Source organism: Brassica napus, chromosome A4 (assembly GCF_020379485.1).
Source record: "Brassica napus cultivar Da-Ae chromosome A4, Da-Ae, whole genome shotgun sequence".
Lineage (NCBI taxonomy): Eukaryota > Viridiplantae > Streptophyta > Magnoliopsida > Brassicales > Brassicaceae > Brassica > Brassica napus.
In genome coordinates, this window is record NC_063437.1 from 18,587,149 (window position 1) to 18,611,754 (window position 24,606).

The 24,606-nt window shown below is 34.1% G+C and overlaps 2 protein-coding genes across 10 annotated transcripts; both read left to right on the top strand.

Moving 5' to 3' along the window:
• Window positions 1-1,026: 1,026 nt before the first annotated feature.
• LOC106447336 (GLABROUS1 enhancer-binding protein-like 3) lies at window positions 1,027-3,711 on the top strand. 7 transcript variants are annotated; one of them, XM_048778521.1, is made up of 10 exons: window positions 1,027-1,488; window positions 1,572-1,865; window positions 1,946-2,002; window positions 2,088-2,144; window positions 2,255-2,308; window positions 2,414-2,470; window positions 2,579-2,632; window positions 2,706-2,783; window positions 2,897-2,959; window positions 3,056-3,711. In XM_048778521.1, exons 1-10 carry the CDS (start codon window positions 1,315-1,317, stop codon window positions 3,485-3,487), a joined length of 1,320 nt encoding a protein of 439 aa, XP_048634478.1. In that variant the 5' UTR covers window positions 1,027-1,314; the 3' UTR covers window positions 3,488-3,711. The 7 variants fall into 7 exon arrangements, with proteins under 7 accessions (XP_048634478.1, XP_048634474.1, XP_048634476.1 ...); XM_048778517.1 differs by having other exon boundaries at window positions 1,048-1,484; XM_048778519.1 differs by having other exon boundaries at window positions 1,052-1,484; window positions 2,414-2,467.
• Window positions 3,712-4,046: 335 nt separating this feature from the next.
• Window positions 4,047-15,525, top strand: LOC106391469 (BTB/POZ domain-containing protein FBL11). Of its 3 annotated transcripts, none has more exons than XM_048778524.1 (18): window positions 4,047-4,282; window positions 4,377-4,427; window positions 4,504-4,624; window positions 4,732-4,873; window positions 5,030-5,079; window positions 5,378-5,466; window positions 5,550-5,655; window positions 5,849-5,885; window positions 5,956-6,107; window positions 6,357-6,906; window positions 6,990-7,232; window positions 7,319-7,464; window positions 7,545-8,091; window positions 8,175-8,230; window positions 8,339-8,419; window positions 8,520-8,564; window positions 8,653-8,721; window positions 15,433-15,525. In XM_048778524.1, exons 1-18 carry the CDS (start codon window positions 4,092-4,094, stop codon window positions 15,508-15,510), a joined length of 2,754 nt encoding a protein of 917 aa, XP_048634481.1. In that variant the 5' UTR covers window positions 4,047-4,091; the 3' UTR covers window positions 15,511-15,525. The 3 variants fall into 3 exon arrangements, with proteins under 3 accessions (XP_048634481.1, XP_048634482.1, XP_013687575.2); XM_048778525.1 differs by lacking the exon at window positions 15,433-15,525 and adding an exon at window positions 8,968-9,245 and having other exon boundaries at window positions 7,848-8,091; XM_013832121.3 differs by lacking the exon at window positions 15,433-15,525 and adding an exon at window positions 8,968-9,245 and having other exon boundaries at window positions 4,048-4,282.
• Window positions 15,526-24,606: the final 9,081 nt, after the last annotated feature.

Consider the following 24,606-nt stretch of genomic DNA (forward strand, 5'->3'; position numbering starts at 1 on the left):
AACGGCCAAAACTTCACTAATACTTTAGTTAACACCACTGCTAACACTTCATCTTGTTTCTTGTTTATACATATTGTTGAAGTTGAAAGATTTTGTTTTTCAAATTTAAAAATCAAAGTTGGATAACCAAATTTAGACCGCATTCTCTAACCTCCCGTTTCTTATCTCTTACTTCAAACTCAAACACTGATGAATCCCCGCAACTCACATTTTCTTCGATCTCGAACGTGTAGAGATGCTCGTTTAAAACTGGGAAACGCTGCGAGTGTATTCCTGATCTATGCCTTCTTACACTGGTGGTACCATCCTTGACGCAATGATAAATATCCAACTCCTCCTTCCTCCTGTCACCCACCTTATTAACTACCAATACACAACCCATCAATAGCATAGGATCATCCGCGCCGCTCCATTTCGTCGACAGGGAACTTCCGGTGGCCTGCCAAAGAAAGTACATGGGGATTTGTTCACCAGGCAAGACCGCAAATCTACAACTCCTTATGATCAGTTCTCTTGCTTCTCGTTTCAGTTTGAAGCAATTACCAAAGTTGGCACCAACATCTTGTAAACAAGGACAAGAAAACATATTTTTCTGGAGTGATTAGTTAGATGTTTTAACTTTAGTTTCAATAATGGTTATTATGTGCCCATCTTATGAAAGTTAAGTACCTATGTTAAAAGTGTTCTGACTTTAAAAAAAAAAGTGTTCTGACTTGTTCTATAAAAGGGTTATATATTTCTAATTTCTGAATTAATCTAAAAAAATGATATGAACTGAAATAAATATAAAGTAAACACAAGTCTGTTTACCAAAAAAAAAAGTCTAACACAAATCTGTTGTAATTAACATAAATATCATCAAATGCATACTGTCAAATTTATTATTTGCCCATATATTTTGAGTCGACTCATATCGTTCTAAATTGAACATACAATTAGCCTATATATTTAAGACCAAAACAAATTAGCCTCTATATGAAATCTTTCTGAAATCAGCATTACAAAATTACCAAAATTCCGTTATGATTAAACATAAATATCACTAAATGCCTCCAGTCAAATTTACTATTTTTTTTGGGTCAAAATTTACTAATTCCCCATATACTGTAATAATCTGAGTCATATCATTCTGACTTCTGAGTGAGGAAAAGGGGCATTTTAGTCATTTACGTCTAATACAGAGACTCGTTTCTTCTTCTCAATCTCAATTGAATCAAAATTAGGGTTTTCTCGTTACCCCCAAGTTCCGATCTTTGATTCACCGGAATCAAATGGTTCTTGGAAAACGAACTCGTGAACACTCCACTGACTCCAATGACAAACCCATCTCTTCGTCTCCCCTCAGGAGGATCATCCATGACGACAACGTCTCCGGCGTGGAGTCGATGCTCCGGAGGAGAAAACAACCCAAGACAACGCCAGTGTCTTCTCCCTCTAACAACAAGATGGCCTGGACTAAAGACGACGAGCTCATCATCCTCGGGGTTTGTGAGAAACCCTCTCTCTCTCTCTGTTTTCATTTACTCTGTTTTTTTTTAACACTCACACTCTGTTTTCTTGAAAAAAAACAGAGTATTGTAGATTACGAGAAGGAAACGAAGCTGAGTCATAGATCTGACTGGGATGCGTTCTACGGATACGTTAAAGATTTTATAGAAGCGGACTTCTCTAAGAAGCAGCTTACTGATAAGATTAGGAACTTGAACAAGAGGTTTTTGGGTAACAAGGCGAGGTGTGACGATGAGGAAGGGCCTTCGTTTACTGATACTGAAGACGATATCATCTTCAAGTTGTCAGTGATCATTTGGGATTCAACGAATGAAACAGAGTGTGCTTCTGATGAGAATGTGGACCAAGGGAAGGTGGTGAGTGTCTCTTTATTGCCATCTCTAAACATTGTTGTAAAATTTTATATTAATAATCTTGAATTCTTGTTTTGAATAAGGATGCACCTTGTGTGGAGCATGAAAAAGTTAGTGAGAGTAATATGGACCAAGCTAAGGTATGGTAGTGAGTACCATTTGTTCTGTAAAAGACATTATAGAATTTCATATTAGTACTGATCTTAAGTTCTTGTTTTGAATAAGGACGTACCTTGCGTGGAGCATGAACGTGTTGATGAGAATATAGAGCAGGCAAAGGTAGTGAGTACCGTTTGTTCTGTTCCATCAAGCTCCACATTACCATTTCAAAACGTTATAGAAATTTTATGTTAGTAATGCGTAATTGATCTTAAGTTCTTGTTTTAAATAAGGATGCGTCTTTGGTGGAGCATGAACGGGTTGATGAGAATATGGAACAAGCAAAGGTACTGAGTGTTTTTTCTGTTCCACTTAGCTCCACATTACCATTTCTAAATGTTAATGAATGTTATATTAGCAATGACTGATGGTAAGTTCTTGTTTTAAATAAGGATGTGCCTTGTGTAGAGCATGAGCCGGTTGATGAGAATATGGACCAAGCAAAGGTAGTGAGTACCGTTCCATCAAGCTCCACATTACCATTTGAAAACATTTCAGAATTGTATATTAGTAACGTGTAACTGTCAACTGATCTTAAGTTATTGTTTAAAAATAAGGATCTACCTTGTGTGGAGGATGAACGGGTCGATGAGAATGTGGACCAAGGAAAGGTAGTGAGTGTTTGTTCTGTTTCTACCAAGCTCATTATTACCATCTCTAAGTACTATGTCTAATGCTGTTCAGGTTCTTGATTTGGATAAGGATGCGCCTTGTGTGGAGCGTGAACGAGTAAATGAGAATATGGACCTTGGCCAAGAAAAGGTACTGAGACTTTCTTTTTTTTTCTTTCCAAGCTCCTCATTACCATCTCAAACCGTTATGTAAAACGTGATGTTAACAATGTGTACTGATCTTGGATTCTTATTGTGAAACAGGATGTACCTTGTGTGGAGCATGAACTAGTTAACGAGAATATGGACCCTGAAGAAGTAGAGATGGTTAGTTCTGTTCTCCCAATCTCCTTATTACTTATCACAAAACATCATCTAAAAAATCTGATATTAATTAATGCGTTGATTCTTATTTTGGATAAGGCTGTTCCTTGCGCGGAGGATGGACCGTTGAGTAACGTAAGTATAGAGACTGATAAAGGAGAGAAAGAGAAGAGTGAGGAAGAGTTTGTTGCCATGAAGGATGCACTAACTGATAAAGACAATAATGAGGAAGATGGTGTGGATGAGTTTTGTGCTACGAAGGATGCACTAACTGATAAAGATAAGAGTGAGGAAGATAGTGTGGATGAGTATTGTGCTCTGAAGGATGCACTTGAGGAGACGACATTCTTTCAAAGCATAGGTAAATATCAACAGAAGGTCCTGCTTCAGAATTTGAAAAACCTTAGAGGTCCAAGAAGAAAAGAGCTAGCTGACGAGTTGAAGGAATTGCTTGACGAGGAGATGAAAGTGCGTTGCAAGAAACTGAGTTTATCCGCAAAGCTTGCAAGCGCATGGGAGGAGTCTTGTTGATTCAAGAAACATCAAGTTTTGCTTTCTTTTTTTTTGGTACTACATGGTGGTTCTTGCTACTAATGATTTTTTGATGCTGAAGCCAATATAGAAAAGGTTGTGGCTTGTCTTTTTGTTAGTGTGTGACTAGTTTTTTTTTGTTAATCAGTGATTGTTACTCTCGTTTCACAGAAGTGATATTTTTACAATTTTTTTTTGTTATATAAAGCATGTTATTATTTTAACATTTCAATGCAATTTATACTAATTTTAAGTTTAGTATTAAATTATAAAATATTTTGATTTGTAAATAATTTTCTTTTTAGTTCAGAAACTATTGATTAAAAGGATATAATTATTTTGTAAATTTTATAATGACATTTTTGAAATAGAATCAGTATCCAAAACATATTTGCAGGTGGAAATGACTCGTGTCGGAGACCGGTTTATCCCGGTTATTAAAAATTAAAAGATTTAAGTTAAGTCCGGTTTGGTTTGTGGATCGGTCTGTAATTGAGAGTGACTGTTAAAAATTATCTCACTCCATAGTAAACGAACTCTTGTTTTAACTGGCCGCCGATCTCTCTCTCATCTCTCTCTCTCTCTCTCTCTCTCTGAAGAATCAATGGCGCAGCTAAGAAGCTTACACGATGACTTCGTGATCCTTGTCGTTGATAATAATCAACCTCAAGAAGAAGAAGACTCATCTTCTTCTCCATGTCAAGTGATTTCGATCTCAGCTTTGGATGTTTCATCCTGGGACTTGTCAGAGATACTCTGCTACAGAAGAGTTAAAATTCGAGCTCATCGAACTAGGCATGTCTAGTTTCATACACGTCATATACAACATCTCGTGTTTTGTAGTAGTAACAAGTTGTAGTGATTCTTGGTTTATGTTTCTATATGCCAGGCTCGTTCAAGAATCATCTTACTTCCATGGCCTTCTTAGCGGAAGCTTCAGGTTAGAATCTTCTCTTTGCTCTGTATGTTATGTTATTGTTTGTACCTCGTGTTGTGTAACTTGGATTTTGTAATAGTGAATCAGGTCATGATCATGTCTCTATAGAATGGAACTTAGAGACTTTCTTGAATCTTATGAGGTGTATATATGATTGCGCCCTTGATGTTACATCCACTAGTTTCTTACCTCTTTTCGATGTAAGCTCTCTTTCTATATCAATCCTCTGCTCTCTTCTTCTTTCTTTCTCTTTTTTTTTTTTACATGTTTTGTAGAGTTTAAGCTTAACTGTGAATGGCCAATATAGGCTGCACTCTATTTTGGTGTGGAGAGGCTTCTATCTAAATGCAAGAGGTGGCTTTTACTGTTGGCATCATCGAATGACTCTGCATCACCAATGCTAGAATTGCCTGACCTTGTTCAGATGTGGAGTTTCGGTCTCGAGCGTGGTTAGAATCTTGAGTTTAACACTTGTTATATTAAGTTAGTTTCTCTGAATCATGATTCATTTGATGTGGAATGTTTCTGGCGACCTTCCAAGTACAAAGCTAATGATTATTGACATTATTATTATATCTCTAACATATTAAGTTTGATACTTACAGATGTAGACTTTGTGCCAGATCTCTGTGGAGCATATCTTGCAAAGAATCTCGTATGTATCTACAACTCTAAAATTGAGATGCATCTTTAGCATCTCAATGATATATGATAAGAAAATGCTGGCATCTACTGTTGTTATTTACTGACTAATTCATCACAAAAACATGTTTAATTATGTAGAAAACAAAATTTTCTATCTGTATTTATAAATCATATTGGTGTTGTGAAGTTAAAGAGAATACAGTTTTTGCTTTTGTTTAGCTTGTTCATCCTTTTTGTTTGAACGATCTAAATTATTCATATAGTGTAGCCTCTGACAGCTAATAATCTGATCCTTATGTCTTGTGCAGATGCTGGTAAAATCTGATGAGTATTTTGGAAATGTTCCATATGAGTTGTTGATGTGCTGCATAAGACATCCTCACCTGACTGTAGACAGGTAGGCTTGTGCACGTTGTCTATATTATTATACCAATGCAAAACATACGTTAGATTCTCACCTTTTTGACCAAACTCTGACAGTGAGATGCATCTTGCCGATGCACTTCTTGTTTGGCTTGATGCCAACAAAAGACTGTTTGACTTGTCAGAGACTAGTAAGGATAACATAGTCAACTTGATGGAACAGGTAAAGCTTAGTTCTGTTAGCTATGCAGAGATGAATTAGACCATACAAAAACATGTATCTATAATGTAATATAAATTTTCTAAGCACTTCATCTTTGTAGTTTCTGGTTTTGCTCATTCCATTCATGTTTAGCTTTCATGGAACTGTGGTTCTGACTTTAGCATTTTTTGTTTTCTGATGTGTTATATTGCAGGTCCGGTTTAGTCTTTTGCCGCTGTGGTTTATTGCAGGTAATGTATGTGATTGATACTTGGAGATATAGCAGAAAGTTATGTAGTTAAGTTTGTTCCTTTGTTTCAGAAAGAAGAAAGTCATATGGTTTCTCAACGTTTGCTGATCATAGCATTGAACTGGTTACTAAACTAACCAAAATGTCATCCAAATGTTTGGTTGATAGTCTAAGAGATGGACCTCCTACTGATCTTAGAGTTCGGTTGACTCAATACACAGAGGTATATCTATCTTAAACAAAGTCTCTGTCTTATATGTTCATATAATATAGACACTGGATGTCTCTGATTCATTTGTACTAGTTGCTGAGTCCTCAAAGGCTTTGTTCCGGCAGAGCCGGTCCTGAGATTTTGGGGCTATAAACAATTTATAAAAATTTATGTAATTTTTTTTTACAAATTTGGGGTCTATATATAGGTCTCAGGACCGGCCATGGTTATGTCTAATGATGCCTTTGTTCCCTGAATCAGAAACTGGATCTCTCAGGATGCACGCAGTTAAACGAAGCCATTCTGCTACTCTCAGTACTTCCTGAAACATATTTTACAAACCCCATGTGGAGAAAGAGTTTAAAAAGCTTCTTAAAGAACCCTGAGGACGACGCAAGAAACCAAGAACAGTCATCTCAGACAACTCTACCAATCTCATCTTTTGAAACGGTGCAAGAGGTTGATATCTCCAAGTGCCAGAAGCTTGATTATATAGTCACGATCAAGTGCATCTCCAAGTCATTCCCATCGTTGAGAAAACTGAGAGCTGCTTACCTCTTAAACATCAAGGTGTCCACTATGCTTGAACTTCTCCAGAACTTTCACAAGCTTACTGAAGTCGATTTAACAGTTGATATCGTTCCTATAATACCGTGTCAAGCATCTGTGTTTTACACAAGTCCAGGTTTAGCTCAGACTCCTCCCATCATCTCCTTAACATATGGAAGTCATATCTTTGATTCTGGCCAAGTTCATCGTTCTCTCTCGAGTATCACAAGACTAACTCTGGAGGGTAGAAGTGATTTATATGGTTAGTCTTCTTCTTGGTACTGTTAATAAACTAAAAGGCAGTTCAGATGTATATTAAAGTAGCTGATGCCCTCATTGTAACAGATAAGGATCTAAGGAGCATCTCTAGGTCATGTGGTTCATTATGTTACCTGAACATAAAAGGGTGTGCACTACTCTCAGATGCATGTATAGCTTATGTTATAGAGAGGTGTAAAAGCTTACACTCTCTCATAGTTTGCTACACCTCTTTCTCGGAGAACTCAGTCTTGGCACTATGCGCTGATACTTCTGTGACCAATTCATTAGCATCCAATCTTCAGATGCTGCACATGAGTAAATGCGAAGGTATGTGTGTCTTTTTTTTCCATTTCAGTCTCTCTTTAATGTAAAATCTCATGGCTTATAACATAAACTTAGTGTTATGTTCTCAGGAATTAGCGAGACATCGCTTATAAACTTGATAACACGGACAAAGAAACTGAAGAGTCTTTGCTTAAGGGATACAAAAGTTTCAGACAGTGTGCTATGTGAACTCTCTGGCTCTTCCTTAGAAGCACTTGATATTTCAAATACCACGGTCAGTTTCATTTATTAACAAAATATTATCTTACTTAACATCATTCAAGTGATGCATTAATGCTTGAAGCTTTCTTACAGATATCTAGTATGGTTCTTACTTGTGTCATTAGCAAAAACTCTAATCTAAAAAGCCTTAAAGCCAGGGGATGTAAGAATCTGATACAATCAGAGACTATGTTTAACTGTTTAAGCAAGGGGAGTGGACTAGAGGAGCTTGAGATTGGTTGGGGGTTTACTTACTTCTCTCTTGTGTCTATGAGACCTGCGGTTTCGTCCCTACGAGCTATAAGTGTGGGTTTGGGTGCTTCCTTAGGTGAAGATGGTTTAAACCTTCTACCTTCGGCTTGTCCTTTGCTAGAGTCTATTGTCCTTTACTTTCAGGAAATATCTGACTCTGCCTTGACGAGTATAGTGACATCATTGAAGAACCTAGAGGAGCTAGCTTTGTCGTATTGTTTCGGTGACATAACACTTCAGAGTTTTAAGTTCTCTATACCGAACCTGAGGAAACTAAGGCTTGAGAGGGTAACTCGTTGGATGACTAATGAAGATTTGTTTGTTCTCACGCAAAGCTGTCCCAACTTGACTGAGCTTAAGCTGGTAGGATGTTTACACTTAAACTCAGGTACAGAGGAAACCAATCACCTAACCTCATAACCCAATGCCACTTCTTAGTTTTTTCACCTTTTTGGATGTTTTATTAATCAGATTCTCAACCAATCATCTCATCTGGATGGCCTGGAATGATATCTCTTCATCTTGAGGTTTGTTAGTAGTACTCTTTAAGATTATTTAAGGTCATCTTCAAATCTTTTCTCCATGTTAAGGTATAGTTTATTCACAAATATATTTAACCATGTTTGGGGTTATAGGAATGTGGGAGAATAACAGAGAATGGTGTTGCTTCTCTCTATGGGTGCATTGCTCTTGAAGATCTTTTGCTTCGCCACAATGTGAGTCTTCTCTTTGATATCATATTTCCACACTCTTTTTAGTTCTATGCTCTTTGTGTTGAGCTTTCTTACTGAGGGTTTTTATATGTTATTAATTCAGGGCTCTGGGATACAGAAAAACTTCCTTCTTGATGCTTCTTTGAAGGTATATATATATATTTCACACATTCCATGTTTTATCACATAAAGAGAGTTATGTCTGTTGTTGCTTAACTCATCTCAACAATGAGCAGTTTCCAATGCTTCGGCTTGTATCTCTGGACATGTGTGATGCAAAGGAAGGCAAGTTTGATGTCCCAGAGGTAAGTAATAACATAGATTACCTTTCTGACAAGTTCTAGACACAACCCTATATTTTGAAGGTGGTGTATTATACATAGTTCGTATGAATTTTTTTTATTAATATTAACCTAAAAATGTTTATAGCCTCTTAAATCTCAAATACGATCATGCTGACAATAATGATAATATTTTCTTTATAGCTTTAGATTGAAAACAATATTCACATGGCAAGACTCGTCGGTTTGTTTTCTTTTTTGGATTGGCAGGAGAAAGAAGTTCGATTTCTAAGCATAGTGAAAATCAGTAGATGCAAGTCTCAGAGATGCTCTCTGGGAAGAGAGTTAGCTCCAGTGCATAGAGAGACGCTGGTTATGTTTTGGAACGGCCAAAACTTCACTAATACACTGCTCAAACAAAGACTTTAGTTACCAGTACCACCACTCTACACTTTTTATCTTGTTTCTTGTTTATACTTATTGTTGAAGTTGAAATACTTTTTGTTTCAAATTTTAAAATCAAAGTTGGCAACCAAATTTAGACCGCATTCTCTAACCTCCCATTTCTTATCTCTTACTTCAAACTCAAAGACTGATGATTCTCCGCAACACACCTCCTTTTCTTCGATCTCAAACGTGTAGAGATGCTCGTTTAAAACTGGAAAACGTTGCGAGTGAATCCCTGATCTATGCCTTACACTGGTGGTACCATCCTTGAAGCAATAATATACATCCAACTCCTTCTTCCTCCTGTCACCAACCTTGTTAACTACCAATACACAACCCATCAACGGTATATGATCCATTCCATTCCCTTTCATCAACAGGGAACTCCCGGTAGCCTGCCAAAGAAAGTACATGGGAATTTGTTCACCAGGCAAGACCGCAAATCTACAAGTCCTTATGATCAGTTCTCTTGCTTCTTGATTCAGTTTGAAGCAATTACCAAAGTTGACAACATGTTGTAAAGAAGAAATAGAAGAATCTAGCCTCTCTAAGCCTCACGGTTTTCTGCTTCTAGGCATCGTAAGGAGTCTGGAAGCTGCGGGAGTGAAACTAGCTTTGTGCATCCACTGATCACAAGTTTACGTAGACGAGTCATTTCCTTGATCCATGGAGATAATTCTCGTATCCTTTAATCCACGGTCGATAGATATGAGAGATTTATCAGCTAAAACGCGAAGACCATATCTCACGTTAGAGAATTTCTCCGCTAGAAATTCTTCCACTCTTTCAAACCATTCGTCGTTGAAGAAACATGCTATATAGATAAATAAATCTTTATCTTCATCACATAAAGCATCGTAACTGAACTTCAAAACGCATTCGATTTCTCCGTTAACGCTACTCCATAACCTTGCACTCCTGCCTCGACGTCATTCCTCGAAAATAAGATCCCATAACCACTAGTCCTAGAGGGAGGTTACCGGCAAGTTGTGTAACTTTCCTAGAAAGGCTCTCAAAACCATAACACGGTGACTTTTGACCAAAAGCATACGTGCAGAAGATTTTAAGAGCCTTACGGTCAGATGGGAAACCCACCTCATGTATATGGTTAATCTTGTGTCTTTGCAAAACTCTTTTATCTTGTGGGTCGTCATGATAATCCGGCTTCCAGGACCAAACCACCGAGCTTCTTTAGCCAGTGCATCGAGTTGCATCACATGGTCCACATCATCAAGAACTACGAGCATTTTTTTTGTCTTTTAATCAAACATCCAAATGACGAATATTGATGCCCTGCTGGTTGAATATTTGAGATAACATCTCTGATTGTAGCTGCAGCTGCGCGCTGTATACATCTCGACGAGGTATTGGATAGCGTCTTCTGATATTCTCCATGAAGACACAAAGCTGGAACTTATGAGAGTATTCTTCAAATAGAGCTCTGGGGATGGTGCTCTTACCAATTCCGGAAGGACCCAAAATCCCTATCATCCTCACTTCATTAGAGTCTAGGCATAATAATTGTTTCATCTTTGCCATATGAGCTCTCATACCAACATAACCGTCCATAACACTACTTGATGGCGCATTATTTAGCAGCTCTGCTGAAACATCAGTAGCGATTTTTTCGATCATGGCCGCTTCATTATCCCTTAGAAAGAATTTGAAACATTTTTTTAGATACTAATTTTTTATAGACTAATAATAATAAAAGAGGAAAAAGAAGAAGTTATTAACCAGTTGATTGAATGGTAACCAACAGTTGTAGCTACCTCCTCCAGAGCGTGTTTCTATCTCTCAGTTTCTTCTTTGCTTCTACCCTTACAAGTCTCTCTGAAAACTTTTCCAAAATCTCCGGTAAGCTTCTTTACGTGAGAAGGTTCAACGTCGTAGAAAATGAGCAACACTGTTTGATCTAACTCTTGTTTGCACTTCATAATCTCAACCAGTTCGTCAAGGCACCATTTGGAAGAAGCGTAGTTTCTCGAGAGCAAGACGATATTAGAACCTTTGATGGCGGTTACGATTTCAGGACTGAAAAGGTTCTTGCAGACTGAAAAGGTTTCGGGCTTTTGTCTACATTGTTTTCAGGTCTTCCAAATTTGTTTGTTACTGCTATGCCGCATCTTTGATGTGTGAATCCAGCTTTTTCTGACGGTTTCTATATCTTTGATGTGTGATATGCAAAGGAAGACAACTTTGATGTCCCTGAGGAAAGTAAAAAGATGTGTGATGCAAAGGAAGGCAACTTTGATGGCCCTGAGGAAAGTAATAACAGAGAACACCTTTCTGAAGTTTAGGGCCGGTTCCAGGCACAGCTATATATTATTAGCCCCTATATTTTAAAGAAGTATTATGTATGGGTTACATGGTATTTATTAATTAAAATTAACCTAAAAAAGTTTATGGCCTCTTAAATCTTAAATCAGGTCATCCGGTCCTGTGAAGTTTACTCAGAGCATGAGCATTGGTGAACCCCTCTTTGGAGTTCACAAGTTTATTTTAATATTTTTTTGTGGGTCCATGAATAGTTATGAACTTGTAATTGTTTTTTTCTGTATTGGTGAACCTGAAGTATGAGTTCATAACAATAAAATAATAATATATATATATTTTTTTTAATATTCAAATTATCCAGAAAACAAGAATAAAATATTTAAAATATTATTAAATTTTTGAAAACTATTTATTCAATACATTAAAAGATTAGATTACATAAATTGAGAAATAGAAAAACAAACAAAGTTTATTCATCTTCATCACCAAACTTTTGCCAAATATTTTCCATTAAATCAGCTTTCAAACGAGCATGCTTCTCTTGATCTCGGACTTCTCTGCGCATGGCTAACATATCACCGGCATGAATACTTTCTCTGGTTGTCACCTTTGAACTTCTGCTTGACTCTCCTGATTCGAACTCAGAAGTATTTATTTGAGCGTATCCGTGTCGTTCGTTCTCTACAATCATATTGTGCAATATGACACAAGTTCTCATTATCCTTCCTATCTTTTCCTTGTCCCATTGTAGAGCTGGGTTTTTAACAATTGCAAACCTCGACTGCAATACTCCAAAAGCCCGTTCGACATCTTTTCTGGCGGATTCTTGCTTTTGTGCAAATTTCTCGGCTTTAGGACCTTGAGGAAGTGGGATGGATTGGATAAATGTTGACCAGTTTGGATAAATTCCGTCAGTAAGATAGTAGGCCATACGATAAGTGTGGTTGTTGACCTTGAACTTAACTTTAGGTGCTCGACCATGTAAGATGTCATCAAAAACCGGTGACCGATCGAGAACATTGATATCGTTGAGTGTACCTGGTAAGCCGAAAAATGCGTGCCATATCCAAAGATCTTGTGATGCCACGGCTTCTAAGACAATTGTCGGCTTTCCTGAACCCCGTGTGAACTGACCTTTCCAAGCCGTTGGACAGTTTTTCCACTCCCAATGCATACAGTCTATGCTGCCTATCATCCCTGGAAACCCGCGGACCTCTCCAACATCTAGTAATCGTTGAAGATCTTCTGGTGTAGGGCTTCGTAGATACTCATATCCAAACAATTGTATTATCGCATCAGTGAAATTGTCCAAACATAAACGTGATGTACTATCACCAAGTCGGAGATATTCGTCATTTCAGTCTCCCGATTGACCATATGCGAGCATACGTATTGCTGCCGTACATTTTTGAAGTGGAGATAGCCCGTACCTTCCGGCAGCATCTCTCCTTTGCTGAAAGTAGGGAACTTCACTACTTAGGCGATCGACAATGCGAAGGAACAATGGCTTGTTCATTCGGAAACGCCGCCTAAACATTTCAGGTGGGTATGTTGGATTTTCCATGAAATAGTCTTTCCATAGTTGATTGTGTCCTTGTTCTCGGTCTCTTTCGATATAAGCTCGTCTCTTCGGTTTGTTGGTTTGACCGGCAACTATTGTGTCTATGAAATTATCAACCACTTCGTCGACCATTTCATCAAAAGCTTTATCTGCTTCATCGCTTGATGATGAGGAAGACATTGTTGATGAAATTTGATGATCTTTTCCTTACTACATAAGCCAAAAGGGGGTATATATTAACAATTTTATTTTCTTGATTACGGTTTAATAAATTTAAAAGACCAATTTTTTCCCTTGATTAGGGTTTTATAATTTTTCTTTCCTTGATAAGAGTTTTATAAATTAAATATAAACAATTTTATTTTCTTGATTTAGGGTTTTATATTTTCTTGTTTTATGGTTTTAAAAATTTAAAAGACCAATTTTTTCCCTTGATTAGGGTTTTATAATTTTTCTTTCCTTGATAAGAGTTTTATAAATTACGGTTTTATAAATATTAACAAATTTTTTTTCTTCATTACGGTTTTACAATTTAAAAGAACAAGATTAGTATATATTCTTGATACTCTCACATGCCTTTTATTCATGTAATTAAAGCTAACTAGATAATGTAATGTATACTAAAATGAATTATATTATTAGATATGTGGATTAAAGACTAGCTATAAACCAAGAATTATAATATTTTCAGTTCCTATATGCGATTAAGAAGGATTCAGACCTAACCTCAATGTTTGATGACAAGTAGAAGTTGGCAGAATCGTGGTTAGTGGTGATCGTGGTTGTGATGAATAGAAGGCAGTGGTGAATGGGTAGTGGTGATCGTGGTTGTGATGAATACAAGGCAGTGGTGCAGATATTTAACTGAACTAGAGTTTATATATTTAGAGAGAGAAGTTTTGATGCAGAACTTTAACTGAACTAGAGTTCATATATATAGAGAGACTAGTTTTTAACATACAAAAGATTCAAGTTTCACGGGTACATACACCCGTGAGTTACAAAAGAGAAAATGTGGGTACATATACCCTTAAAATCCGATGAATCTAAAACAAGTGTAGAATGTGACAAAATACTATACTCTCCCGTGAATCAAACCTACACCTACAAGCATCAACCCGTGACCTGACATTACCGAGACTATCTTACAAGCATCCACCTCCACACGCATCCACCTGCAACCCGTGACCTACAAAGCAATTCATAATGTTAGCATTTGGTGGAGATTTATCATAATCAATATACTAAGCAACAGAAGTTCACATTAACCAATAACCTACTCAAAAATTAATTAACAAAGTCGTTTCTCACCAAATCAAAGCATTTCAGAGATTAGTTTATTTTTTAGACACACTTCTTGAGCCGAAAGTTTATCTTCATTTTTTGCTAGCAGACGGTCTAGGATTTTCTGTTTGGATATGTGATTTTTCGCGGCTAAGATGCTCTCAATCTGATCAAACGCTGCTTCATTCCCGTGCTTCTTTCGTTTGGATGCTTTGCTAGCCTTAATACCAGGTGGCCTAACATCTTCCTCCGCAGCCACCTCCTCCGCCGGTTCCTTCCTTTTCTCCTTTGCACCCTCTCTGGACACAGACTGTGATCTCCATTTTTGATCAAACCTAAGCTCTCTCCAACAATGTTCCAGTATGAACCGCGAATGGTAGTCATTAAAGAAGATGTCATGAGCAGCCTTCATGACATCATTCTCGTTTGTTCCGCTAGCCTGCTCCTTCAAAGCGGCTTCATGACTTCCCACAAACTTGCACACCTGCTCAGTGGCTTTACCTCCAGTCTCTCAATTTGTTTAGTGAGCTCCGGCATCCACTTGATCACCATCTCAACCTCCTCCAAACGCTTACTGAGACGTTCGATATGCTCCTTCAAACAATAAATCTAAACTCCCATATCAATTTTGAACCCTCCCTCGAAACCCCCAAATCGATTAAGATTCACCGATAACCCTTTGGAGCCCAAATCCGTTAAATCAAACCGTGAAAGTTATCGATACTGACCTTAGCTCGTCGGGGAGAGAGTGCGCCGTCGATTAGAACCACTAAATCACCCACAGTCGGCGTCGCACGAGAAATCGCCTCCGAGATAGAGAAACCCTAGTTTTCGAAAGGAGAAGAGAAAATGATTCCTCTCACGCGATTCCCTTTTTTTCTCCGCTTCGACGCGATACCGCGTGGCCACTCTTGCGTCGACACGTACCATGAACCCGTATCATACGGGTTCACTCCCATGAACCGGATCACTCGTTTAAATCAATTTTTTTCTTTTTTTTTTTAATTTTGGCCCATATGATACCGAGCCCATGACCCCTTCTAAATACGTCGATGCGCATGCTCTCAGTGGCTATATAAAACATAATAAGAATACGTTCTTTATTGCTTTAGATTGAAAACAATATTCACATGGCAAAACTCATCCATGTTTTTTTTAATTGGCAGGAGAAAGAAGAAGTTCGTTTCCTAAGCATAGTGAAAATCAGGAGATGCAAGTTTCATAGATGTTCTTTGGGAAGATAGTTAGCTCCAGTGCATAGGGACGCTGTTTATGTTTTGGAACGGCCAAAACTTCACTAATACACTGCTCTTTTTTTTTCAACACAACTAATACACTGCTCAAACAAAGACTTTAGTTACCACCACTTTACACTTTATCTTCTTTTTTATACTTATTGTTGAAGTTGAAAGATTTTTTGTTACGAGTTGAAAAATGTAAGTGCGGTTTATAAGTTGATTAGTCTTTCGTTGTAGTGTTTTTGTTTGTTTGAAAAACAGTCTTTTCGTTGTAGTGTTTAGAATCTCTTATCATACAGATGGTGCAAGATTAAAAGTTAAATGGTGATCAAGAAATCGCTAAAGAGTTATGAGATTCGTGTCATTACAGTACAATGTTGATTTCTTGACAATTATTACATGATCAAGATAGTTGACTTTTATAGATTTTTTGTTTGAAAGTCAACGCACAGTTATTATTAAGCCAGAGTTGTTTTTTTTTCACTAGCACTCCACGAACGTTGTCCATACCTGTGTTTATTATTGGGACCGTATATTATTAATGTACGTATGATATATGCACATATGTAACGTGCAATCAAAATTTTGATTTGTTTGACAGGTCAAATCTGATGAATATGCCCTGTTCTCAAGGTTATGTAACCGTCCATACAAAACTTTTATATAAACTAATGACGCTCCAGTCACTTATAAGGGAAATAAAGAATAATACTCCATAAACTTCGTCATAGGTGACGTGCGTTATACATGAGCATGTGTGCATGTCTTATTAAATTACAGACGATAAAGAAAAAGATAGGCTGGATAATTCCATAACTGAGAAAATGAGAGAAAAAAAATAAGAGTTGTTTACACCATGGGTCACATTCTGAGTTTGTGTTACATTCAGAGACACATTCAACATTTGAGGCACTTTTCCTTGTCACTTGCTAGTTGATCGGACAATAATACCCTAAATGAGAGTTTTGTTTTTAATTTCAACTTCATTTATTTATTTGTTTGTATCTCAAATATTGATAAATATAAATAAATAAATTTAATGTAATAAATTTTAACTTTTCATCCTCTACATTTTGACATCCATTTATATATACTTTAGAAATTTAAAAATAAAAACATAGAAAATGATTTTATAATTAAAATATTTTAGATAGTATTGGATGGATAAGCCATCCACAAGAAAAAAAATATAAATGAATGAATTATAGACAAAGAAAATGTGGATATAATTTAAAAAGTGATAATTAGATTTCATCAAATATATGAATTTATAGTTTGTGTTCGATGTAGAAAATGTAAGAAAGATAATCTTCTTTGTGGATAAAATTTTCCAGGTTGAAGCCACCCACTAGTTCCTAGAGATCTATTCAACCATCCACACATAACACATCCACGCTTCATCTATCCACACACCACTTATCCACGCAACCCCATCCACACGCTATCCGTCCACATCTTTTACAGATCTGGATTCTGAAATCGTAACTTTGCAGATTTGGATTTTGAAATCCACAACACACTGAGAATCGATTAAAAAGATTAAAAAGATCAGACAATTTCAGAGAATCTAGGATTTAGAAGATCAGAATGTCAAACTACCTTCTTCTTTTTTTCTACATCTGTTCATTTTTTTACAAACGGTAGTCTTTCAGTTCGCCTTTTTTCTTTTGTGTTAGGGAGAGAAAAAAAAAAGAAGTGATAGAATAATTGGAAGATGAAATTTGGATAAAGTCACGTTGAAAGAATGAGAGAAACAAGAAAAAAAGTAAAAAAGTGTTAATGTACAGATTTTTTCAGTTAGGGAGTTTTTGGTCTTTTTAACACTAGAAAGTGTCTTACAAGCACATTGTGTCCTGCAGTGTAATTGATAAGACAAAATGTGCCTCCAAATGTAAAAAATTCAAAAAATAATTAACAAGCTTTTATAATTAGGGGGTTCAAAACCTATGGATATGTATATTTTTAAGGAAAAGGCTGGTCTCGTAAGAGATAGCGATAATTTTTCAAATGATACAAAACCATATAATTGATTTAATACTTTTTTTTTAGAAATAAAACTCTTTCCACGTGAATCTGTATTCGTTTCCATAGTTTTACATTTTCTGTAATCAAAACAAAATAGTTAACCACTAGATCAATTTTATCGTTTATTTTTTTCTTAAATGGGAGATGGAAACTTGGACAGATTATAACTATAAACCTGATTATATGTTACTACCCGACATTATGTCACTTGTTATGAGTTACAGTTTTCACATGTACGAATTAGAAACATATAATTGGGCTCCTGTGGGTGCTATCTCTGATTACTTGGCCCCCTCCACTTCCAATTCGATGGGCATACCTCAAGACGCCACTCTTCAAGATATCTACCACAACGGTACATGGTGAGTACGACCTGCGAGATCCGACAAACAGGTCATGGTTCAAGCTCTACTATCTTCTCTTACTTTGACAACGGAACCGGATTCTATAATTTGGTCTGTGGACAATTCAATCTGGGAAAAATACAGCACTGGTGGAATCTACAATGTACTAAAGCACCATGGTAATAGGGTACCTTGGAGTGGAATCGTATGGAGTAAAGGTGGAATCCCGAAATATAACTTCATGGCGTGGCTAGCTACGCTGAACCGTCTACCTACTAGGGATCGCCTGCTTCAATGGAGCTTAAATACAGACCCTAAATGCCTTCTCTGCTCCACCACTGATGAGTCTCGTGATCACCGCCTGTTCGAGTGCCACTACTCTGCTTCTCTCTGGTCGTGCCTCTCCACGCGACTAGGTTTCACTTTGCCGCAAAATTGGGATTCATTGATCACTGCTCTTCTATCACTCACTGGTCCACCTTGGTATAAGAAACTCTGCTGTTTGGTCTGGAAACTTGCGATTTACTCCCTTTGGGCTGAGAGGAACTCAAGACTGCATCGCCAATGTTACCGCTCTGTCGACTCAATAGCGGCTGCTATGAATAGAACGGTAAAGAATAGAATCAATAGTCTTCGGGAAGTTAACCCGGTCGCTGCCTCCTCCATGTTCCAATTCTGGATCCGATCCCCAACTTAGTTACTATTGGTGAAATCCATGCAATCTCTACTTCTATCTACCTCAATGATATCGACATCTTCATTTTTGCTATGTTTTGTAACTTGATGTGTATCTTTTCTACTGGGCTAAAACCCAAAACACTAAAGCTTGGCTAGCCTGTTTTGTTTTTTTTCTCATGCTTTCAATAGAAAAAAAGTTGCAAAAAAAAAAAAAACATATACCGAAATCTACTTTCTATTCTATTTGCAGCTGTCGTGCGAATATTATATGAATATAGTGGGGTTTTTCTTCTTCGTTGGTTTAGACTTTAAAGTCTAAACTAGTATTGTTGTCCACAAAAAAAAAGGTATAAACTAGTATTAAATTATTAATTATTTTTTTCAAAAGTTGAGGCTATGAATGTTCCAAAACTTATTCGATGTGTTTAAAACGTGTATAAAAAAGCGAGCATTCTGGTCTAGTGGTAGTGGACGGACCTTGGATGCAAATACATTTCGGATTCGATCATTCTACTGCGGAAACTAAGTCACATTGTTCTGCTCATCACGGCGGCGGATACCTCTGTACGAAAACTTGGAAGAGGGCCTGTCGTGGGCTGCACCTCTCACCTGAGATTAGGTCTGTGTCTTTAATAGACCCGGCTTTAACTCTTCTCTTTAACAAAAAAAAAGTGTATAAAAAGATATCTCCAACCCTATTTCATTTTTTTATTCCAAACATCATTTCAGAGTAAAATATGTTTCAACTCCACTTTATTTTCAACTCCAAAATAGAGTAATATCTAGGATTACTCTATTTATGGAATAACCATACCTATTACTCTATTTTAGAGTTAAAACTTTTTTTATTTATAGAATAATCCTTTAAATTTTGAATGCTTTTATTTTATATTTAAATAATATTTTAAAATAATACAAAATACATATAATATTTCATAAAAGATTATTAAATAATTTTACATAAAAGTTGCATAAACTAATAAAAATACCAAACTAAACATAAAAATATAACATAAAATAAGTAATTTAATAATCAGGTAAATCATTTCTGGAATTGCCATGATCGGTGAAGTATTGCCCAAACAATAAAAATGTTTGATTTTTAAAAAAATTACCCAATTTAAAAAAAAAAATCATGGATAAATAAATTCATTATTCATTTTAAAATACATTAGTTGAACATTTGTGAGAAAAAAATATTCTAATACTCATTATTGAGCCAAAATATTTTATCTTATATATTTTTATGATTTATTGTACTTTTAATAAGAAATGTTTAATTTAAATAAATTATATTTTGTGGAAGTTTTATAAACATAAGATATTTGGGGTTAATTGGTAAGTTTTTGTAAATATAAGGTCTTAGTAATAATTATGAACTAAATAAAATTAGAATTCTTTTAGAATATTCATTTTTTAGTAAAAAATAGAGTAATATTTGAAGTAAAATCCTACTCCATTTTGGTATTATATTATTTTAGAGTTTATATGGAGTAATAAACTATCTTACATGGAAACGGAAGCGGGTACGTGGAAGCGGAAGCGTAAGGAAGCGCAGAAGCGAGATTTTTTAAAATATTAGGAAGCGGATACGTGTTGGAAGCATATATCCATATATAAATATATATATATATATACGTAAATTTTTAAAAAAATTAGGACTAAAAATTATATGATTAAAATTTGAAATAAAACATTTATTCATTTATAATAATTTTGAAATTATTTTATATTAAAACTGTAAAAATACACAAAAATTATGTTTACAAAAAATATTATATTAATTATTTTTAATACTTCATAAATAATTGACACAATATGTTTCAATATGTGCTATATCTTTGATAAAAAATCTCAATGCATAAAGATAATTTATAGTATTATTTTTGATATTTGTATATTTATAACTCAGTATTCATTACTATTAATTTTTTTATTTTATATAGATTAAAACTATACATTGTATTTTTTTTAAAAAATGGAAGCGTGATTCCAAAACGGAATCATAAGCTTCCAACAAGTTTTTAAAGAGAATATTTTAGAAACGTTTTGAAAGCGAGATTCCGCAAGCTTCCACAAGGTTCTGATTCCGATTCCGGTTCCGAAGCGGGAAGCGGACGTCTGATGAAGCTTCCGTGCAACGTAGGTAATAAATTGGAGATTCTCTAACAAAACAAAAACAATAAAACAGCGAGATATATAGAACTTGAAGTAAAAGATTGATCATCGTTTTGTTGAGCACATGCATGTATGTTCTGCTGCAGATTTCTTTAGTAAAACAAATAACGAAACATTTTGGGAACTCACTAAATCTTAAATGCTTTGAATTTGATTATTAACTACTGCTGTAATTAATGATTGTGGCTATGATACCATTCATCGCTATTTCATTATTGTAGGGGTGGGCGTTCGGGTATCCGTTCGGGTTCGGGTCGGGTATTTCGGATTTTCGGGTATTTTGGTATAGAGGTGTAGAACCCGTTCGGGTATTTCTGTACTTCGGGTTGGGTTCGGGTATTTTAAGTTCGGTTTCGGTTATTTCGGATCGGGTTCGGATATTTAGATTTTGAAGAAAAAAAAATGAAAATTTTCATTTCTCAAATTTCTTGTATTTAAATATATAACTTTTCACTTAACTATTTTTTATTTTTAATAGATTGCATGGTTAATATATTTGGACATAACATTTTCAAACTAAAAAGACATTAATTTGGTTATTGTTTTTAAATTTTGGATGTAACTTTTTGTTAATTGCTGAAATAAGAAGTTTGACATGCATTTTAAGCGAATAGCAAATCATCTTCTACGTAATTGTATGTATATCATATGAATTTAAAGTATGTGTAGTATCAATATAAATATTTTATATAAAATGAAAGATGTAAACTATAAATATAAGGTTAATTATCATATGTTCGGTTATTTTCGGATATCCATTCGGGTTCGGATATTACCCGTTCGGGTTTGGATATCCAATCTCTCCTAATTCAATACCTGTTCGGATATTTTGCTACTTCGGTTCGGATTTCGGTTCGGATTTCGGTTCGGGTTTTTCGGATCGGGTTCGGGTGCCACTTCAGATTTCGGGTAAAATGCCCACCCCTACATTATTGTATCAACCCAAAAAAGATAAATTATTATTGTAGTAATAGATTGCATAGGGAATATCCAAATGAAGACTGTTGTCATGTGATGAAAATCCCTTACTTCGTGGGATGTGGTATCTCTTGCGTTGTTTCTTGGACGTACGATTTTCTCGTCCAACACATATGTGGTCACGTTCATTTTTATTCATTACATCACATTAATGGATCTGTCTACAGGACTACAGGTCATATATCTTATATATTAAAACAGAAGTCACAACCTTGATTCATGTGTGATTTTTTTAAAAATGGACCTAATGGACCTATACATAAAAATTCATACTATATTTTAATTCAGACTAATAATAAATATAATTTTTAAAATATTTTAATCATAGTATCTTTTGATATCTTTATATTTTAAATATAAGATATATTTATTTTAAAATTCTAACAAATCTGTTTAAAAAGATTTTTACAAGATCTTCATTTTTGAAATTATATTTAAATATTTTCACTAATTTCGAAATTAGCTTAAAATATTATTATACATTAATATATTCAGTTATATAAAATGAAAAATAAAAAAATCTATGATATTTTAGTTATTATATAATCATAATCAATCATATTAAATTAAAATTATTATATTGAGCTAAATATAATAAAATTTTATTAAATTTATATATTTATATATTTTATTTTCGTAATTATAAAATATTTATGTTCAAAAAAAAAAATCTAATATGTTGGTAAGATGGGTTAACATTTTCAAACTATATAATACATGTATAAAAATTAACATGCATTTATTTAAAGTTAATAATATAAAATCTTTGTAACTACTTTAATCATAATATATTTTCATTTTAAATATAATATACATTTATATATTATATTTAAAAAATTCTAATAAATCTGTGTAATATTTAAACAATAACTTAATGTATTTTAAGTTATCGTTTAGAAATGAAAATAAATAAATTATATCCTATATTATCTATTTTTATAATCATGATCATGTTAAAATATAATTATTATACTAAAATAAATATGATAAAATTATATTCAATTGATAAATTTATAAATTTTATTTTCATAAATATAAACTATTTATTTAAAATATAATATGATGATAGAACGACTTAAAATTAACAAACTATATAATACATGTCTAAAAATTAATATATCTTACACTTTTATATATACAATAATAAATTATCTAAAATGATTAAGCATAAAAATATTGGTAAAAAGAAATCCAGTTTTGAAATACGGGTCAGAATTTAGCATAAATTAAATGCAAAATATTTTTTAAATATATTTTCTCATGAATATATTAATTTTCTTAATAACTAAATGCAAATACAATAAGATAAATATATAATAAGAAGTGGTAAATACATAAGGTTTAAACAATTAATTAATTATAACATGTAAATTATAAAATTATTATATTTGAAATAGTTATATAAATATTTAAATATATGATTAACATTAAAAATATATACCACTTATGTTCTAAAACAATAATTTATGTATAGAAAAATGAAAACAAACACCCGTGCGGTTGCACGGGTCAAAATCTAGTATAAGCCTTAAATTTTACTTTATCAAAAACTAGCTACACTTCGGGTTGTCAATTACTACTAGATATGAGATTACTACTCTCTTGTTATCTAGATCACCCTATGTCATTTTTTTAATATATATTCGATTTGAACTTTTGCCACAAATGATAATAATCATTTCAAATACTTATACCGAAAAAACAAAAAAAAACAAAACCAAGTTCATAATTATCGAATATCAAATACAGATTCCATTCAGAGTTTGATATCTTCAAAAGATATGCTATGTCTCGTAGTTCATTGTATATATATGAAATCATCGCATGATGATTTTCATTATTATTATTTTTTGCCGTGGATTTGTGATCGCATAGTTTCCTATTAGTTTAGTATCCATATATGTCCTCTTATTTGTCTATGTGACAATGAAGACAATGAAAATCATTTTTTTATGATCAATCTTTAATCAACTGAATAACACCATAGTCAGACTCTGAAGTCTGAATACATAATTCAAGAGAATTTAAGCAAAAACCTTCACTTATCTCTCGTAACAATATTTTTAAACCTAATTTGAATAGTGAACCGGACTAGAATCTTCTCTAGATTATTAGATCAACCGTAGATATGAACGATAATTTAATAAATTAATAAGTTGTAGTATATAATTATACATACATCTAACTTTAAAAGAAAAGAAAATCTTATTTTGAAGTATAATAAAAATTTACTTTTTTATTTGACTAATAAAATATCAATAAAATAATAATCAACTTTTTGTGATCAAACTAACTAGAAAATTACCATAGTCCAAATCCGAATACAGAATTAAAGAGAAATGTAAGCCAAAACCTTAACCATCGTGTAATTCAACTGTTTTTAACATATTAGTTTACTTAGAGCATTTTCAAAAGACACTCTATAACTTAACATATGAAATTTTTTTGCTTTTCAAAAATAAATTTTAAAACTTCAAATTTGAAGTTTTGAGTAAGAAAACTCTATATTTAAAGTTTCACTTCTCAAAACTTCAAATTTAAAGTTTCACATTTTATTTATATTTTGGTCTTTTCAGTTGCACATCACATTTATAATTCTTAAATATTTTCTCGTACATCGTATTAATCCTAAAACAAATTATATCTCATTAAAATTTCAGTTTTTTATAATTTAATTTTTACACGTAAAATTAAATAAAACTTTAAAATGTTTTAAAACTAGATTTAGACAACAACAATACAAAAGAAACTTAACAACAAATTGTTTTTTCAAAAATTACATGAAAGCATAATTATAACCTAATTTTTAATATTACAACGCTAGTAGTCATGTAAATTTGATCCATAACCTCCAAAATCTCCAAAATATTGTCCAAACAAATTTTGTGTAACCGAAGAT

Excerpts from the sequence above, each read along its gene's own strand:
- LOC106391469 (XM_013832121.3), top strand. The coding sequence starts at position 4,092 with ATGGCGCAGCTAAGAAGCTTACACGATGACTTCGTGATCCTTGTCGTT. Across the intron at positions 6,108-6,356 it reads GGTTGACTCAATACACAGAG|AAACTGGATCTCTCAGGATG; the intron begins GTATATCTATCT and ends TCCCTGAATCAG. Across the intron at positions 8,231-8,338 it reads TGATATCTCTTCATCTTGAG|GAATGTGGGAGAATAACAGA; the intron begins GTTTGTTAGTAG and ends TTGGGGTTATAG.
- LOC106447336 (XM_048778517.1), top strand. The coding sequence starts at position 1,272 with ATGGTTCTTGGAAAACGAACTCGTGAACACTCCACTGACTCCAATGAC. Across the intron at positions 1,866-1,945 it reads ATGTGGACCAAGGGAAGGTG|GATGCACCTTGTGTGGAGCA; the intron begins GTGAGTGTCTCT and ends GTTTTGAATAAG. Across the intron at positions 2,784-2,896 it reads TGGACCTTGGCCAAGAAAAG|GATGTACCTTGTGTGGAGCA; the intron begins GTACTGAGACTT and ends ATTGTGAAACAG.